This window comes from Aplidium turbinatum, chromosome 11, assembly GCF_918807975.1.
Source record: "Aplidium turbinatum chromosome 11, kaAplTurb1.1, whole genome shotgun sequence".
NCBI lineage: Eukaryota > Metazoa > Chordata > Ascidiacea > Aplousobranchia > Polyclinidae > Aplidium > Aplidium turbinatum.
Window position 1 is genome coordinate 4272961 of NC_137482.1, and position 20891 is coordinate 4293851.

Below are 20891 nucleotides of genomic sequence, written 5' to 3' on the forward strand. Positions count from 1 at the left end.
AGACTATAAAAGCAGGCGATTTCGCACATATAATCAGAGATTTACTTGAAATGTCATAGAGGAAGCCTAGTGAAATTTTGATATAGAATCCTTGACTAATTTTAATGGCTAATAGTTCGGTAGCGCATATATGGTCTCATGAAATAGTCATGCACTGTCCGGAATTTTGCTTTTTCAAATATGGTAACCCTAGTCAATGCGTATCTGATAGCGGCTGCTTTTGGTTTCAGGCGAAAGGAATACAGCCTCTACACATGAGTGATTTTGTGCTTGTAACTATAGGCTACTGAGTACGCTGAAAATACAGCTGGTTCTCTTACCAAAAAAAACATAGATTCAACAATAAAACATGCAATTCCAAAGGGTACATTAACTAACCAGTACTGAAACAGCACAAGTGTTTTTTAAATTCTTTGAGTCAATAGACTGACATCACAAGTTCAGAGCAAAGATACTTGTGTTCTTCAAGAATGGGCTAGCTTAATTTATAGGCTAATTATTTGCTCTTTACTAGTGCACCAGTCCAATGCATGTCTTAAATGCTTACAGATGACATTGACAATAAGTTTTTGTGCTCAGTCTAAAAAAGCAGCCAACATTCTAGACTAGTCCCAGTTTGATTGATTGAGTCTTTATCCTCGGACTGGGAAAGTCCGAAGATGTTGTTTTGGAAATGCTCTCAGAGCGCACCAAATTGGAAGTGTTTTCAAAATTTTTTGGGGGAGGCCCCCCAGACCCCCCGCTGGAAGTGTTGCCTTCGGCAACACGCCTTCGGGCTTCGCCCGACGGTTACGCCCCTCGTGCCTACTACCTTGCTGCAGCATATTTCCAAGTTGCTTTCCCAATGGTTTAAGCCACCGAACGTCACTGCTAGACAGTGAACAAAGGAAGTAAACCATGTTATTGTAAAATATGTGCTGCTTTTGTGTAGCGTACTGTTCTAATAAAACAACGTTGCTTCGACATACCGTTGCTACTGAAAAAAATCAAGCTAACCTTTGTAATTTATTCAGCAACTTTATGGTATCAGATTGGGTTTGTCAACTAAATCACCCATGCTACTGCGTGCAAGGTTTTGTTTTTTGTAGCGATTTGAATAGGCTACTGTACCACTTCTTCAAATCACTGATTTTCTGTTCTTTCAAGTTAAAACGTAACTTAGGTGAGATTAAAATAACTTTAAAGTTATATTGGCACTTTTTTAAACTTAAATAACGTGAAAAATAACCTCGCCTATGAAGGAAATTTTGAAGGATTTCCGACTGAGAAAAAAAGGATTTTTCAGGATAAAAAAGGAAATTGAAGAGGATTTATCAATTGTCAAAAGTGGAAGCACTGGTGGAAGCATATGTGGAGAGTGCCAGAGTGGAGACCATCTGCCAGTACTGGCTGATGAAGATGATGCAGTGATGTATGCGTATACAAAAAATATTGACGCCGTCAGCGTAAACGCAAACGTTCGAAAAACCATACGCCGTATGCGTCAACGTAACTTGTAAAAAAGTTGGCAGCGCATACACTAGCGTAAACTCATTTTGTTTACTAGGTGCCAAGGTTCCTGTCGAGACAATCTATCTGGTACAACTGAAATAGTTCACAGCATCTAGGCCTACTGATAAATTTATATAAATAATTAAAAAATCTTTTAGAGAAGACCGATAGAGTATAAGCTATGCTATGGCAAAAAATTGTGAAATCTTTGTCTACCCAAGGCTCTGCTTCACATAAACTAGCTTACGCATCATAAACGCTTCAAGAACAGCTCAGACGTTGTACCGTGCCTAAGTTATGAACCATGACGACTACTATGATATGAACAATATAAAACGGTCGTCGGACCACTATCGGCATGTGACAACTTCAAGATCAAGCGGCGCTGGTTCGACTCTCGGGGTATGCGCTTAAGCAACGCATTCTAAGGACTGCTCTCCATTCAGTATCATTTAATGCAGGGGTTCCCAACCTGCGGGCCATGCCCCCCTAGTGGGCCATGAACCTTTTTCAAGGGAGCCATGGAAAAATTTGAAAAATACCTAACAATTTTTTTAATTTATCATCTCTAAGTCCCCTCCAACACTATAAAATAACAAAAGAAATAAATAAAAATTTAATAAAAACACTAGTTGGCTACATTTTGCCCAAATCTTTGTGAAATGGTCTTTAATTCCCGGTTGTTTCAAAAATAATAATATAAGATGACGTTTCTTAATTTTTTCAAAAGGTTGAAAAAATAGGGGGGCCATTGATTTTTCACAATTTTTAAAGGAGTTCACGGTGTAAAAAATGTTGGGAACCCCTGATCTAATGGATGGAATAATTCGGTAGCCACTTTAACAAGTCGAAATTCTGCCACTGCAACCGCCAACCAATCAGAACATGTTATAAGAGGCTACCGTCCAATCAGTGTTGGGCGCGATAACTCATTTTTCAGTTAAGCGATAACGATAATCGATAAACGAAAAATGCCTAAAGCGATAACGATAAACGATAAATCAAAAAAAAGTTAAGCGATAACGATAAACGATAAATTATCGCCGATAATGTCCGATAACGATATATATATTTTTTTTTGATTAGCGCTGCCCCATCCCATGCAGCACGAACTGTTTTCATCAACATGCCGAAAAATTGAACATAATATACTGTAAAGGGACAAAACTTTTTGTAAGTTATGCATAAATAGAATCGCAATAGCGGCAGTAGGTATCGAATCTTCAACCTCTTGATCCAGAATCAAACCACTGAGGTAACCGTTGTGCTTATAATTATAGCCTACCTTCAGATACCAGTTGGATGCTTTTATCAATTGAGTTACACTGCCGCTTACGTGCAGTTGGCAAAATAATTAAATCAAATGAAAATACCATAAAAAATTCCAAACTTTGTATTTTGCTTTCTGCTTAAAGGGCTGTTTACAGCAAAGTCAGCAATAATTGAAAAAATTCCCAAAAACGCAAAATGCTTGAAAATTTATCAGTAATCTTAAGCGTTATTGGTAGTAAAAATGTGCATACTGTGAAATCCATCACGCTTGTCAAATTAGTCGTGTTTGTTTAAGAACAATAACATAATTATCGTAATTTACTGATAATTTCAGATAATTTTTTTTTGTTTTTTTTGTGAACACCATCATTAAAGCAATGGCAGAACGCTGAGTTGTTGAGATAAGAATTACAATGTAGGCACTGTATTAGTGGAAATAAAAATATTTGATTGAGGTAGGCTATGTCGCATAGGTAGGCTGCAGTAAATGAGAAAGGTTATACTGTATTTAGCATAATTTTACCACGTAACTCGATCCGCCTATTGTCATGCAAAAACTATTACAAGATGCAAAAAATGTGATGTCGGTCTGCATGTTAAATGCTTCAAGCAATATCATATTCTGCAATGACTTGTTTTAGTGATGTTGTGTTACTTTGCTAATTTTCATCTTCATATTTTTTGAACTTTCATTTCAATAACATGCTCGATGACAATAATGACATGAACAAGACATTTTCCATTTATCACTTTGAGCGATAAGTAAAATGTAATAACGCTTAAGCATTACGCACAAGAAACTTGTGAAATTTGATAACGGATTTGTCTAGCGTCTTATATATAGGACGACTTTTTTCTCAAAAAATACAAACACAATTAGAAAAAAAATAATTGTGATATGTTTTTTAGGTCATAATTATGCAATATTTAAATTTTCCGAAAATTTTTTTAAGTACTTTCACTTTTGGCACAAATGGGTTAACTTTTTAAGTTAAATGGCACTTACGCATTCGGTTATTATTTTTGGATTAAAGTTATATCGCCAAGCTACAAAAAAATCGATCTTACAGTCTATAACCGATGTGTTGTTATTGTGTGTGAATTTTGTCTTTTAATCTGAGTTTGTGACGTAACCGCACGTCTCAAGGCAAGTTCTTGCAATTTTAGTTAATCTACTCATCTAAAGATTTAATGCGCTTAAAACAGTAAGTTTCATGTTTTGACTAGAGAGATATTTTTTGACGAGATTATTTTTTTACGACAATTACTAAAAACTAACACATCCAACAAAAAAAGAAAAAAACAAGAATACAATAGTTGATCGTGAGGTGGCGCGAAAGACCATGTTTTCGATGTAAAAGCGGCCTCGCATTGCGACACTTTCACAAACCACTTGCCAATTTCTTTCGCTTCGCTTCAAAGGAAGTTGTGCCGCCTGTGCGCTTACATTTTAATTGTATAATTCACTCGCGATTGCCCATTGCAGCAAAACAACAAGAGACTTGTTGCATGCATTTCATTGCATTGCAATTTGCAACTCTAAAAATTATTGTGTTTTCAGGGCCGTGGCTGCAGGGGGGCGTGCCCCCTCCCCTGATAACGACCTGTGCACACACACTTCAGGCACTGAAGAAGAACTGGTTTTAATTTTAGTTTCATTAACTAGGTGGCTAGTAAAAATATTACTTTTCATGATCTTTCCACTTGTGTGTTGATCCAAAATAAAATTTATCGGCGATTAATTATCGGCGATAATCAAATATTGCCTTTGGCGATACCGATAAATGAAAAAATAATTGAGCGATAACGATAAGCAATAAAAATTTATCGCCGATAATGCCCATTATCGCCGATAATGCCCATCACTGCGTCCAATTGTGACCCTTCTAGCACTCATCCAGAGAGTTAATGCTTGTTTTGAAATTTATTTGGTAATTACAGAAGAAAAAGAGCAATAGCAGTGGTGGGAATCGAACCTGCGTCAATGAAATGACTACTTTCTAGCCCTAACCCCTAAGCCAACCAGCTGACAAAAAATCCATCACTTAATTTGCTTTCTATCATCTTCTTTTCGCCATTTTTTACGTCACTTAAACCGTAGCTTATGATTGGTTGGCAGTTTCATTCTAGTCAAGTTTAGTGGCAGAATTTCGACTTGTTAAAGTGGCTACCAAATAATTTCCCCGCAAAGAACACTTCAACCGCTTCAACAATCGGGAATTTCATTCTGTAATTCGGTAACCGGCCCTGATTCACAAGCCTCTACAAGTATGTGAAACTACTAGGAATGACCTGTTTTCCGAGGATAAAGATTCAAAACCAAATAAAATTTTTGTTTCTGCGCTTTGAGCTGAATTGCAACGCTGAAAAGTTTGGGTGTTCATTGGGATAATTATATCGTTTCAATTACAAGTTGCAATGTTCAGTTGATAAAGTAAAAGCAAAAACAAACAAGTTGATTTATTGCTTCACTGACGTTCAGGGCCATTGAGAGGACAATTTGGGCACGGTAGCCTACCAATGAGATTGACGACCCTCAAAACACTTCTGAGAAAAATGCACTATCACTAAGGAGTACCCAGCTTCTCTAAGTTTCCAGGCAACTTTGAAAGTTTACGGGCCCTAGATCATCCTGAGTTTAAAAGTACCTCCTAGACCACCCCTGTTATGGCTGTTAATACTAGAGAGAGAGAGAGAAACCTTTTATTTCGTCTGTTGTGACAATAGTACCGTACCGTACGGTACAATTATAAACAATACGAATAAAATAGTACCATAGCTATCTAAATACCACAACAGACAGGAAGCAGCGAAAGACTATATCAGTCATCGAGTCAGCTGCTTCCCAGTTCTTAATGTGACAAATGTCAAGCATCGGCAAATTACGTTGAAACAAGATAGGCTGATGTTCAGTAATATTAATGAAAGAAAAAAAAATCATGTGCTGCTGCGATCATTAAGTGAAGTCCTGTGGTTTTCGGGGCCTTCCATTACAATTGTTAAAAAGCTATATCAGCAATCGTCTACAGCACACGGTCGTCAATGGAATCTCTTCAAACTCAAGACAGGTTACCTGCGGTGTGCCCCAAGGATCGACATTGGGACCCCTTCTTTTCTTACTGTATATAAATGACTTACCAAATTCAACAAACATGAATGTTAAACTATTTGCTGACAACACCAATCTTACGATGAGCGACAAATGTGAAATAAATTTGCAGAACAATGTGAATGCCGAAATGCAAAAAGTTTACAACTGGTTGAAGCTTAATAGATTATCATTAAATTTCTCAAAAACTGAATACATGCTAATAACAAATAAAAAACACATAAAAAATTTTAACATTAACATTGGTAACACAAGCATTCAACAAAAAGATCAAATAAAATACCTTGGCGTTTACATAGATAACAAATTAACATGGAAATATCACATAGGCCTAGATAAAATTTGCGGAAAAGTAGCAAAAGGTTCATGGGCGTTGCTTAAACTCAGAAATTATGTCAACACAGACACTTTAAAAGATGTGTATCACGCTTTGATTTACTGTCATTTGTAATTTTGTATTTCAAGCTGGGGAAAGGCCTGCGACAGTGCACTGGATCCATTAATAAAATTACAAAAAAAGGTTATAAGAATAATTACGAAACAAAATTACTATGCTCACACTAATTTTTTATTTTTCAAAATGAACATCTTGAAACTAAAAGACATACATAACATTGAAATAAAAAAACATATGTACAAAGTTCATATGAATGAGTATCCGTCTACGTATTGTGATTTATTTACAAATGCTTCATCTATTCATCAGCATAACACAAGATATCAAACAGGCAACAATTATTTTATAAACAGATCAAACACAGAATTTGGCAAGAAGTCCATGCAGGTATTGGGACCAATGCTCTGGTCAGAGGTTCCAAGTAGGCTAAAAAACTTATCATTTCATTGTTTCAAAAAAGAGATCAAAACGTTAATTTTACAAAGCTACAGTGCATCGTAATAAGTGATATGTTATGGAAACCAACTTGTCAGTTGCTTCGGAAACTTTATTATTCTCTGCTTGCTTCATGGAATTTTGTGTTTTGGCCTACGTTATCATCAATATGTTTTTTTTATGCGTATGCTGTTGTTGAAGCGAGGGAACGTTTCAATTATTATTTTTCTCTTGTAAGCTTATTTTAAATGGCAAAATCGTAATTTCCGTAGGGTGGCAATTGACTAGTAGACCGTATGGTCGTCTCGTTGTCTCCCTGTCGGTATGGGAACTTGTGTAACTTTTGTACTGTGTATATTGCATATTTCAAACATGTACCTATGTTCCTGTTACTGACAAATAAAACATTGATTGATTGATTGAAAGTTTGAGCCCAAAATAACAATTTATGACAATTTTTGTCACTTTTCCACTGACATAAAGCAACAAAATTTAAATTCAATTAAAAAAATCAAACACTTCGCATTGAAATAAAAGCAAGAAAAAAAAAGCATTTTTGTCGATTTAGGCTAAGTGCGATTGATCCAAACTTGTCTGGCAGCCCTGCTTAAAAACTGACTAGGCTTGATTGCTGGCCAACGTTCGATTTTTATGTCAAAAACTAAGTAAATTATCATTAAAAACTCTTGCGCTGGTGTAATTAAATTGATTTATACCGATACAACACACACTAATCCAGAAAAGTTTAAAAAACAACTGAATTTAAAACAAAAAATTTTAGGACAAACTTTGAACCGATTTGATAATGGGCAGCAAACAAGATGTTACACAATAGAATGTAAAACAATTAATTCACATGGCTTACTAATGGTTGTTTGATAAATTTTCTACCGTACTGTACTTCAATTGCTTCACTGGATAATAATTTACTTTCCTCATCCCTATATTCTTTCAAAGCTGAGGCTGGCGAGTCAATTGCTTGTTTGTTACATGCGGCAACCGCAGACTTGGATTCTTAAAATGGATTTCTTTGAATTGTTCTGTCTTTGCGAATTCTTTATCGATTTCGAAAATTTTGGGACTGAAATGACCACAATTAAATTCCTTTCTAAATTTGACTAAAATTTGCTATTCTCCAGGCCTAAGTTTTTCTTTAATCCAATTTATATATTTAGACCTGGAGAGCAAAATCTTTGCTGCTTACTTTGTAAAAGCGCGGGAAAAAGGAAACTACTACTACTACTGCTGACGGTTTGCGTACCATGACAATGCGCATCTTCAATTGCTTTTTCATATTTGAAAAAAAAATGTTTTTGAACATTTTATTCTGGCAACACAGTTGTCAGTTGGCACCAGTGTCAGGTAGACTCTTTAACATAGGACAGTTTTCCGTGCGAATCAGCTGATTTCAGTCATGTGACTCAGCACGTGATATTCCGATCTTCTCCGATCTTCTCGATCCGATCTTCTCCAAACATTTTTGATACAAACAAAATTAAGTGAATGTATCGCCACAGCAGCGTGGCCTAATGGGTTAGGGTTAGGGCAAGGGAATTCATTTCGATTGCGTGGGTTCGATTCCCACCCTCTGCTAATGTTCTATTTTCTTCTGCAACTGAACTGAGTGCAAGAAGGATCTTAAAGACTGTAATCAATTGAGTTTATAAGGTTACAATCATAATGGCGTGAGTCACATGACTGCAAACAGGTGATTCACGAGGAAACCTGTCCTACGTTAAAGTGCCTACCCCAGTGTCAACATTGCGATTGCACCACTGACCAGAAAAAATTGCGCAACATCTTTACAACATTTGTTTATGCATTGTGACTCAGACACATCAGCTGACTTCAGTACTGGGCATATGTAGTCACAATAACAACCAGCAGTGATCAGTTGGTGTTGCTTTGTAAGTTGTCACCCATCAGTGTGTTCTGGTACCGTAGTTAGAAGACACTTTGTTAATTGTTGTCAAGAAAATAGCTTGACACTGAGTAGGCCCAACACTCTTTTTGCTTAGAAAAGACCCACTACAGCTCTCCATTTATGGAAGATATTGACTATTTTTCTTGCAAGCCAAGTCACATTAAAATCGCTCATAAACGATACAAGTTTGGTATGGTTACACGCTCTGGAGCTACACTGAGACGAAACACTGGAACTAAAAAGTGAGTTTGCAATAGTTTAAAACAATGGATAAAAGTAATACGGCAAGGTTCTAGTACAATCAAACAAACAGTATTGTCAATATTGTAGATGAGGGTATCTGACTCGATAATTTGTGGCTAAATAGTTCTTGTTATCATTAGCTTATATTATGTAACGCCTGTCTGTTGCGGAATCTAGTTTGTTATGTTGTTATTTTTTTTCATATTGTTTATAAATGTATCATACTACTCTCGCAATAGACAAAATAAAAGTTTTCTCTCTTTTTCACTGTTTTATAGCTTCCCTTGTCTTATCATGTACGTAGCCTACTCTGTGTCTTCAAACACTAAGGTATCAAATTGATGTATATGTCTATTGTCTATGGTGATATACAATACATTCTTACTTACAAATCTATTATACATTCTTACAAACACTAGTCAATTTATTTCCTTCAACTAAGCTCAACTTTTGTTGTTTCATTGAACTTGACCATCTGGTATTTAATTCCATGTAAATAAGCTCTAATCTTACAAGGGTTCACAAAAAATAAAAAAGACCATTAAAAGTTAAAAACTTAACTCAAATTTGCACAATTCTTTGTACCGTACCTTTTGGTTGTGCTTAGCGCAAAATAAAGTCTGTAAATTATATGCAATTAACCAGTTTCTGTGTTGATACAGCCTAGAATGATATAACCTGTGTATTATATTAAGAGTGAAAAATATTTTTTTATATATGTATGCTCTGCAGTCACATTTTCCATGGAGGTTGCCATCGAAATGGTGCAGCAATATTGAAGCACATATCTTCCACTGATCAATGGAAACCAAAGCAGGTACAAGAAAGTTTTGACATCGATGATGGAGGTAATTTTTTAAGCAATATTAGTAATGTTCTTATGCCAGTTTTTCTCTTGTTTTACTCTTTATCTTTTGTAAACTTGCTGAAGGTGGTGACTGGCTTGACAATCCGTTGGTCTTTTGCTGTCATAATTTCATTCAGTAGAAATTGTTTGTTTATTTTTTTTACTGTTAGTAATTTTGAAGATACTAGACCTACTGGATGAACACATAAACTTAATTCAGTGAATGTAAAAGAACTTTGTACATTCAATTTAGCTTTCTTTGCGTTTGCTTTATTTATAAGTAGTCATATTAACTGTAGTTGTACCAAGTAATGTTTCGTATTTCGTTGTTAAATGGTAATCTAATGTCTTGTGTAAGAATTTGCTAGGTTTGTTCAATTTAATCCACCAGTTCCCTTCTTTCAATCATGAACATGCAGCGGGTGTGGTGTGTTCTAGTCGAAGCCACCCACTCATGTTAGTCGCTCACCAAGAACAAAACACAAGGCCACCAAAATGTAGTAAGCCATGCAAATGTGAGTTACACATTTTTAAAAGACTTGCTGTAAAATATTTATTTATATTTTTAGGTATGCTGTCCTCTAAATCTTTTTCCAAAGTTTCTTCTCGTCGAGGAAAGGGGGTTTTATCTCCAATTGCAGGAAAGGGTCATTGGAATGGTGATGTGACTTATTCTATGAACAAAAAACAGAGATGGCTTTTGCCTGATATGCTGAAGAATGAAGTACACAAAGAAATGCACCAACAGAATAACCCTCTTGTAAGGACAGTTCCTTCTTTGAGGAACAAACTTTAGAAGCACAAACATGCTTTTCATATTCACATATCTAATCATTTAATGCGCAAACTCAGTGACATACGCAAAGAAAGTGAATGTTTATATTTCACCTAGGCTACTTAAATCTTGGTCAGACTATAAAGTAGCATCAGGCTACTCTTGATCAAAAATTGCAAATTATATCAAATGCCCCTTCTCCCAGTAACAAAGTCCGGCGTACGCCACTGAAAGTACCTTACGCCAATTACGTTGTCTACGTAAAACATAATGTGCGACGTTAAGAGGGTTGTATTATATTGTTTGTTTTAATTTTAAATGCAAAATCTATTCAAGTGAGTTACCTAGCTGTTGCATACTAACAAAATATCGTCAATTTAAGCTCAGTATGATAGGCAAAACTTACAACAGGCACCTAACTGTTTGTTCCTAAAAGACGTGAACCCGGCCCTATGTCTGGTTGAAAAATGAGAGGACCAACACCAGTATGGGCATCTCGATTTTGCCAAATCTTTTCATCGTGGTGATTCACATAAACTTTAAAAGCCGTCTGCTGATAGAATAAGTGAGCATATTTTTAAGCACAAGAAACATTTTTTAAATTGTTGCTTATTTCCTTTGCAGCTTGAGAACATTGACTTAACAGTGATAGAGAGAGAAATTGGAACAAATGGTAATTTGTGGATGTTCTACTCATTGGGCCAAATTCCTGATACTGTCAGTGTAACAACATCTGTCAAATCATGCAATAAAGAAGATCCAATGCCACATTGTCGTAAATCGAAGCGCAGGAAGTACGGCTGGTCCACTGATATGATGGGCTTGTCACAAAAGAAGTATGCACTGTTGTTAAGAATTTCTTCAACTATGCTGACAGTTAATATGCACTTTTGCATCTAACTCGTGAATTTTTTGGTTCTTTTACCTGACGGTTGGGAAAAGAGTAGAGTTTATGGAACCCAATTGATCTCTCTGTCACACGAGAAATCAGTTGGCTTCCAAATACCCTACTCTGTTCGTAAAACTGTTAGGTTGTTGTATTGTTTATCTGGAGTAGAGTAACTAGCGAAGTTGGAAACCTCTGCAGTGTTGCACAATTTCAAACTTATTTTTAAAATGTCACTTTCAACCATGCTGCATGTGTGTTCTTCATATTCTGTTAGTACGGTGGGATGGCGCAGCGGTAATAAATTGGGTGGGCGTAGTTGCTGAAGTAAAGGCGTATAATGAGAAGTATAATGAGAAGATAATAAAGTATAATGAGAACCTTATCTTCTCATCCCCCGATGCTTGGATTCAAGTATGGGACTCATCTTTACCTATTCTGTTAGTTAAGTAAGAGGCTTCAATGTGATGTTGAGCTCACTTAATGTGTATAGTGTCTTACAGATGTCCATTTCAGATGATTTTTTTCATGTGCAGAGACTGTGATACCGATGAAGTTCCGAATCTTTTTGAAGAAAACCTCAAGCCTCAAGTGACGTACGAGATTTGCCGGCCTAGATCTCCAGGACGATACCCGAACTTTGTAGAGCAACCTGATTACCGTTACGAGGAGTATAGAAAGTCACGCACAAATGCCAAACGCGAATTGCTGAGCCTGTATCAAGACTGGCAAGACAATCAGGAACAATCTACCCCCAGAACATCTCAAGAAACCGAGGATGACGTCACAATGACGTCTAGAAGATGTAGTATAACGTCTTTTTCTGTCAGTTCCTGGCTTTTTAATACGACTAAAAAAACAAACTACACTCGTACCAGGAAGAGACGCAGATGTGGGTCTTCTAAAGCCATCAACAGAACAGCATCTTCTATGAAAGATCGTGTAGTTTATGAACCTGCTATTCAGGTAGGAAGTGTTCATTGTTGTCAGTCTCAGTTAGCTTAGAACCGCTTATTTTGCTCACAAGGAGATAGCTAACGTTGGTTCGATTTTGCGTGTAAACGCTTGAATAGTTCATTTTCAAGGAAACCCTCGCAGTACATAAATGGTTTCCACATTTGCGCAGGTTTCGACCACATCATCGTCGACTATTTCTTTCTGCCATGGTTGATGCATGATTTGTTGATTTTAATAATAACTCTATTTGTCCTATCCGGTGGTTGAAGATTTAGCTTAAGTGGATAAGAAGGCAACGAAGCCAATCTTCGTGTCCACTTTCAAATATGCCGTAAAGTGTAGGCTACTGCCAAAGACACAGCCACATGTTCGTGAGTGGTGTCTAACAGGCGACCTTTCGAGTGCACACCAGTGCTCTCATCGCTATGCAACTGACGACAACTCTGAAAACCTCAATAGAAATAGTTTTAACAGATTTTTGTTGTTCTTTTTTTAGAAAGAGTCCGGACTTCAGAATAGTGTTCTCACAAACGGCGAAGCGGAATCTTATTCAGAACGTATCAGAAAAAGCGAAGAAAAGAGATCAATGGAAGTAAACATGTCACTTACATCCTTGAAAGAGCTAGAAAATCTCTTTGAAGAACCTTTGGAACAAGATAGCAAACCTAAAGAATTTTGCAAGGTTGATGTACTTCGAGGAAAAAGTTTACCTCTTAAGTACACATTCCAATTGACCAAGCAACTGGCCACAAACTCTGGAAGTGACAGAAATAAGCCAGCCAGGTGTTGTTTTACCTTGGAAGTCATCGATGGCCGTAACCGTTGTTTGAATGAACAAAATTGTTACACTGAAAGCAATTTGTGCTTATGTTTCGATAATGTTCGAACGCGGTTGAAGACCATAATTTTATCTGAAGATGATCATTACCAAATGGTCGCTGATGAATGGAGCAAAAACCTGAAAGAACAACTCGATCAAGGTCATCCAAAGGGGTTTTCTTTTGAACACGTTATCAACATGGCAGAGGAGAGTTTGCAAACAGCTGCGGAAGCTAACACTTTCACCGAGGAACAATCACCGAAGCCAGAAGCCACCGTTCCGAGGTTTTCCTCCTACACCCGTGACGTCATCGGTGCAGCTGCTCTTTTACTTGGATTTTCAACCAATCAAATTGCTAAAAAGGAGCTTGCAAATCAGTTTAATAAAAGTCACTTGAGCGATGTTGTGGAAACAAATCACTCAAGCATGACAACAGTCACATCACCTGATTATTGCCGGATTTGCTTCGAAATGCTTTCAGACGAAACCGGAGGTAGGTGTTCGATTTACACTCTTTCTATCTCAAATGTATTTTCTTAAGACCTTGCACATATCAGACGAAGCCGAAAATTTCAATAAATATGTATTATATATATTGTATATTGTTCAGGTGTAGATTATTTTTCCGACACACCAAATGTCACTACAGTAGAAAGTACTGTATATAGTTTGGTATTTCATTGATACAGATAAGGTCCTAACTTCGAATTTATTTTCACACGAATCATTTCGATCAGCTAGCTGCCAGATCATCTTTAGTTAAGCTTATTCAAATAGAATCTTGGTTGTTTAGCTGTTTATGATTGAACTGACTCGTATGAAAATAAATTTGTTTGTATTACAAGACATGTAATCGAATCGTTCATATCAAGCATTGTTGTGTGTTTGTCACCTGTCAGAAGATATTTCATTTTCTTGAGATCAGCTGATACTTTCTCACCTTGACCAAACCTCGCTGAAGACGTTCAGTCGGCTCTCACTAAATATATTGTACATTTTAAATACAGAAAAATACATAAACTTATAAAACTTTTATTTTCAGACGATTGCAGAGCTTCAGCCATGGCAGCCTGCAACCATTGGTTTTGTACGGACTGTTGGAGAGGACATCTTTGTTCTGTTACTTGCAATGCTCTTGCTTCTCCTGCACAATGCCCTGGTTTTGGGTGTGAAGTTAAAGTGGATGACGCCACCATGATGACATTGCTTCCCGGTCACGTCATCATGACGTATCGAAAACGACTTGTCAGTAACGCGATGAAGCGCTCGGAGAAATATCACGATTGTCCCGCATGTAACGATTCCATTAAAGTCAATTTTCGGAAGAGTTTGAAAGCGACTAAGAATAACATCCCCTTGTCCTGCGCCTGTGGAGCGAGATGGTGCATAGGATGCAAGGGAGAGCCACACTGGCCAGCTACTTGTGCTTCGGCTGCCTTGTACTGGGAGGAAGTGCAAAAGGAATGTAAGTGTCGCAATGCATTGCGTTTCCATGGCATGTGTTCTATCTTGTTGCGAAATTTGTAAGTTCTAAAGGTGTTGGTAATTTGCTTGTGTCTTGATCATGAGTAAGCTTTGCAATGATCAATTAATTACGGTCTAATAACCAGAGCTGTGGATTCACACAAAAATATACGAACCTGATTCCGCGATTAATAACTGACCGACTCCGGCTCCAATGCTGCCAGATCCTTTTTTGATTTTAAAGATTTAATTTCACTTAAGTTGGGATCGAAACTAACGGCAACTTTCACAAAAAGTAACAAGAAAAGACACTTCTATATTCTGGGAATTTTTTAATTAGAGCGCAATACAGAGAACAAAAAACAATATTTTGAAAAAATAAGATTGCAAGCAAAAATTTTATTGTTCATCGTTTTGTGTCAAGCCGGAGTCAGCATTTGTTTTAACGACTCCAACTCCGGACACTTCAACATCCCCCTGACTTCACGGCTCCGACTCTACAGCCCTGCTAATAACTATGGAGCTTTGTTTTAAATTGATTTTTATTGCAGTAAAATACTGTTTATCATATGTTCCGCAGGCTCGTTTGCCTTACGCACAGGTTCGGAACTGCTTGCCGGCTCTAGACATCATTAATTGTGCTCACGTCTTACTTAATTTTTGTTAGCCCTTTAACCTGCGGAAAAGGCGCTTTCTCAAAGCAAAGGCAACCCCGTTTTGTTTTTGCCAGTTCAATGCTATGTCCGGATGACTGTGACATTCAGTATGTCTATATATTTTGGTGTTCTACTTGTGTTCAGGAAGGTTGGTGTAAGACTCTATTTTTGACTTGAGTTCGATGGAAAAAAGAAAACAAAAAGTAAGAAGATGTCGTATACAAGCTCCCTAAACGTAGCCTACAAGTGTCCTGTGACGGAGTTTAAGGACGCTCCAATATATTATCAATCCTATTATTTTCATTTCATGCAACTCACTGATTTTTCGTTTCAGCTAAGGCACGCTATCGAAACGCCATCACTTCAGTCTCTGGAAAAAAATGTCCCGATTGTCATGAACCCATAGAAAAGGATGGAGGATGTCAGATGATGACTTGCTTCTGTGGAAGCACCTTCTGTTGGGTTTGCATGCGACCGGCAAGTGAATGCTGGTATCGTTGCACAGGTGAAGGGAATAGCAACCTCGAGGTCAGTTGGCGTCAAAGCAAAATCTTTTTATGTTTTTGTACAAATAATAATGATAAAATGTCAGTTATGCAATAATAATAATATTAATCGAAAAAACATTAAGCCAGCACGTTTTGTTTTTTTAAAACCTCAAGCGCTATCACCTCAGTTAAAAAAAAACTAGAATGGAGCACAAGCTTGAAAATAGCTTCTCTAAGCGCCATCTCAACCATCAAAATCTGTTCTTTTTACATGTCCGTTTGCGTACACGTAAAAAGGACATATTGTGCGAGCTGCAACAGTATCTTAGAGTTAGACATTTTCCAGTTTATGCTTTATGAACTTAACGCTAATTCAAAATATCTTTCGTTGTAAACTTCGATACAGCATCTCAACATCAATCATTCTGCTTTTGTATGCGGCTAACATCAGCGTTTGATCTCAGACTTGGGATATCTCCTCTTCTTCCTCAAGTTTCATAAGCGGAGTTCGAGAAGCGATTGTCTTCAGCAACCGCTATCACAGTTTAAGGGAGCACAATTTAAGAGTTGGTTTCTGTCATGCTACTGCCTTAAAGTGGGCAGCCCATCACTGTCCCGAGGCCTCATTTGATGAAATTGTGGCTAAGACAAAACAATTTGAATCCAAACTTGGAGAATGTTTATTGTTTTGTGATTCGGTAAGTGTTTGTAAAGATTTATACGTAGCCTAATGCTCTCTTGTGTTGTACTATCCCAGACAACAAATCAGTCGCATTTTACACACGTCTAGCTGTTGAATCAATGTAAAAACGACTGATTTTCTGTCTGCAGTAGCTTGTATCATCTCTAACATGACTAGTTGTAAAATATGTGATATCTTTCACACAGCAGTCGTTATCTTGAAAGGACGTTAACATAGACCAAAAGTTGGAATGGTTTTCAAACTAATTTAGATACCACCGGACCGGTGCAGAGATTTTCCGGAACTGCACTATTAAGTTCCGACCGGAATCGAAATTTGAAGCTTTTTCTGTTGATGAGGTTTTAGCAGTTAAACCAGCTGTACTGACGAGGCCTGATCAGCAGAAATGGTATGCTAGCCGACGTATAAAATTCACAGCGCCACATTAAAGCCATGCGAAGGTCTGTTGCTGTGGCTTCCACTTATCATAAATCAAAGTTCATAAAATTTGCAAAGGCGTAGCTAAGCTGAACCACTGGATCGAATATCGTTTATTGCGCAGGACATTTTGTTAAAATTCGATATTAATTGTTAGACTTATGTCATTTAAATACATGTCTTTTTTGTAGAAATTTTTTGAATTACATGATACGTTCAAAAAGCTGAATGTATTTTTGTAAATAAAACGAAAAGCCAAGCGTAGCGAAAGTCCGAAACCAAACTTCCACTCACTCGCAAGTAACTACTCCTTTTTGCAACATAAGCTACAAACAGTTGAACAAACATTTAGGAAAATTAAAATAAACTAGCACAGAAGCTTATTGACATTTTGATCGGAATTTTGCCAGTTCCGGTCGGAACCGAAACTTTATCCCGAATTTTAATAATTTTGATCTTGATGTGTGTAGCTTTTGTTCTCATATTGTTTCATTTCAGCTTTACCACATCATGCAGTACCTCACCATATGCATCGCCACACGCCAGCCTCAAAGCAAGTATCATCGTGCAAAATTAAACCGATTTCTTGCACGTTTGAAGATGGCGGCTGCCAGCATTGAGCATATCATCTTCCATTGGAACCCGAAGTATCACCATAGGATGTCGCCATTGCAGCGTGCACAGAAGCAAATGGAATCCGCGAAATGTCTTGTTATGTTCTTGCAGAGCTTCGTCCGGCGGTGCGAAATACGTTGAATAAACGTAATTTTGTATTGCTTTTACATTATTAAATGTTTGTACCATTTAAGAAAAGCTGCTAGGTTGTGAGGAATCGAGAAATATGGAGAGAGAAGATTTTATAGAGCGGCCGAAGGTCGAAATCGACTGAACGGATGATAATGATGATGACGACTAAATTTTATTGTACGAAAACTGGCTGTGGTTGCTTTCTTCAATTTATTCAATCGTTTCTTTAAATGTTGTGGTGAGACTGCTTTTTTAATTTTATACAAACTATTGACTCCGCTGTCGCTTCTTCATAACCAACTTGTTATTTTTATGCAATAATGAATCATATTACAATTCAGTTTTCTTTTAAAAAAATGTTTATGTTTATCTCACACTACAGTATCATGCACTTGTATATCTTGTACTGATTTATCTTTTTACGCATACAACAGTAAACGTTTGCATCGGCTGCATAGCCGAGTGATGAGAGCCATGGAACGGCAATCGAAATGGCGCCGGTTCGACACCGCTCAAGAGCATGCGGCTGTGTCTTTCGCAAGACACTTAATTGCATGCCTGAAAGTGAACAAGAAGATTGGCTTCCTTGCCTTCCCGTTCACTTAATGTAAATCTTCAATCACCGGGCGGCAACTTTACAAAAGGTACCATTAAAAAATCCCTTTTAAGCAACAAAAGAAAAAGGCATATAATAGCGAAATTAACTCATCGGTTTGCAACTGCCTGACTTGGCGCAAAGGGTTAGGGCGGTGGTAGTCATTGCATTGACGTGGGTTTGAATCCCACCGCTGCTATGCTCTTTTTTCTTCCGTAATTACCAAACAAAGTTCGAAGGGGATTTTTTAATGGTACCTTTTGAAAACTTGCCACCGGGCGTAAGCCTGGATACCATAAACAATAAAAGTGAACGTTGTTTGCATGTTTGTTGTTGCTGCACTGTGGCGTTTTACAAACACCCAAACTTTTCGGTGTTCAGTGGGAAGTTGCTAAATCTTGTGATATGATGTTTTTGATTTTCTTGGTACGAGGTTCAGCGTTAATCTTCGAGTTATGCTTTTAAACGTGTATTCACGAAATTATTGCCCGGCTATTTGTCCCCGTATTGTAACACAGATTGTGACGCAATCATGACGTCATCATTGCGATGCACTGTCACGCTTGAGCGACAATCTCTCATTATTTATTCTTTATTTACTAGCTCGTGTTTTCGCTACTTGACGATAGGCCTTTTTGACGATGTGCGAATCTGTCGGACGGACGTATTAGTGTGCACTGTGCAGTGACTATTCTATTTCACATCACAATTGAACCCGTCTCTTGTTGACAATATGTAATCTTCACTCAACACATGTGGAAGAGTCAAGAGTGAGGAAGAAGACAGGTTGGGTAGCAGTTAATACATAGCTGCTACCAGGAAGAAAGAACAACGTGCAGGTGTCAATGGTGATATTTATCAGGATAATTATCCTTTCTAGCGCTAGATGCAACGTTCATCTGATGAAAGCAACATAAACAAGTTGATTGATTGCTTCACTGACGTTTCGCACACAATGGCAATGCGCATCCTCACAGAGCGAATGGCATACAAAATAAAATTTACGAAGTTATATACTGCAGAGCGGTTAAAAGAAAGAGAAAAAAAGTGCAACACACATTATTTAAAATATTGACCAAAAGATGTGTGAGCGGTTGGTTCAAATGTTGAAACTTCTACGTTTTCTAAGTCGAAGCAGTTGAGACTAACAGAATATTCAAAACGAAATTGATTTACAAGAACGTTTCCAGCTGTACTGAATGAGGCCTGCCCATCAAAACAATAAAGATTTATACAGTTTCGCAACAGATTTCTGTCGTTTCAGTGGAGTACATGCGTTGTTTTGACGTAATCTTGATGAAGCAACTTTCTGCCGTCGTGTATTGATTGTAGCCTACTTCGTTTCATTTTTCAAATATTTTGTTTCTGACCTTCTTTTTTCTTGTCAGACAGGATTGTTTAGATTTTAGGACAGGTGGTAGAAAGTCAGGTGAGTAGCTTCGTGCAGTGCTGCTGTACCATGCATTCCATTTGATGCCTTGTAAATGGGACATTTAAGAACGACATGGTCAGCAGTTTATTCCTCCGCGCCACACTCTCAGGCCGATGCGGGAGCCAAACTCCACTTGTGCACATTGGAAGCGGCCGACTCCTATTCGAATTCTATTGAGCTTGATTTAAGTCAGCGGGGCAGGTCCATACTAGAGGGGCACCAAGAGTGTATAAATATAACCATGATGGAGTTAGGTATCGGTGGCTCACCATCCTGTGTTCCAAGTGTATTCCATGTAATGTGCTACACTGGTGGTGTGATCACTGAATGGTTGTAATAATAATTCAAGACAGGTGGTTCAAAGGGGTATCTTAACTTTAATCGCCGGGAAGATTCCTGAGGTCAGAGTTGAGTTTTGCGTAGTGCAAGTTGTAAGGATCTTCTTCCCGTCGAGTCAGGTGTATAATGCAGTGGCGGCTCGTCCATAGAAACTGCAAAACTGCAGCACCCCCTGCACATTTCAGTATTTTTTTTTTTAATAGTTTCACGTTTTTTCTCATGTTTTCTATAAATCCTACCGACTGGAAGTTTCATAATTTCTGGATTTTAAAAAGTATTATGATTTTTTAAGTTCTGTATTTGGCAGCTCTGAACTGCAAGCAATGCAGTTGCGATCTTATAAAAGAAGAACAAAGAGAAATTATGACGTCATATTTTGGCTGAGGTTGCTTTAAATCCTACAATTTCGAACTGCAAATTTTGCAGTTGCTGGTCACGTGGTTAAGCTAGCTACTGTTGCAAATACTTCATTGTTTTCAAGCACGATATTAGGTGGCTGCGACTGATGTTGTTACATGGTTAGACTAATGTGCTTTGCTTTCTGCACAAAAAGATAAAGCTTAAAGACTAGGTTATCATTATTGTTAAATTAAATTTTGTTAAGGTTCATTGTTAACTTACGATAATAAGTTAAGGTCAAAGGTCACATGCTAAAACAACCTATTTAAACTTGTTGAACATCAGGAAATTAAGTGCTCAAATAGCCTCAGAATTCATGAAATACCACTAAAACAAGGTAAAAATTTATGGGGGTCATGCCCCCAGACCCCCCTTGCTTGGCATCGCGCCTTTGGCGCTCACTCTTTCACGTATACCTCCGGTTGCAGCACCCCCTGCTATAAATACCACGAGCCGCCACTGGTATAATCAGTGCTTCCACTTCTGACAATTGAT

At 37.6% G+C, this 20891-nt stretch overlaps 1 protein-coding gene across 1 annotated transcript; it reads left to right on the forward strand.

Annotated features, from left to right (window-relative positions):
* The first annotated feature begins 8492 nt into the window (after positions 1–8492).
* On the forward strand, positions 8493–19131 carry LOC145780106 (uncharacterized). The gene is made up of 10 exons (XM_082591821.1): positions 8493–8870; positions 9604–9719; positions 10288–10478; positions 11118–11329; positions 11916–12345; positions 12833–13649; positions 14199–14621; positions 15611–15804; positions 16229–16462; positions 17383–19131. Exons 1-10 carry the CDS (start codon positions 8749–8751, stop codon positions 17638–17640), a joined length of 2997 nt encoding a protein of 998 aa, XP_082447947.1. The 5' UTR covers positions 8493–8748; the 3' UTR covers positions 17641–19131.
* The last annotated feature ends 1760 nt before the right edge of the window (positions 19132–20891 follow it).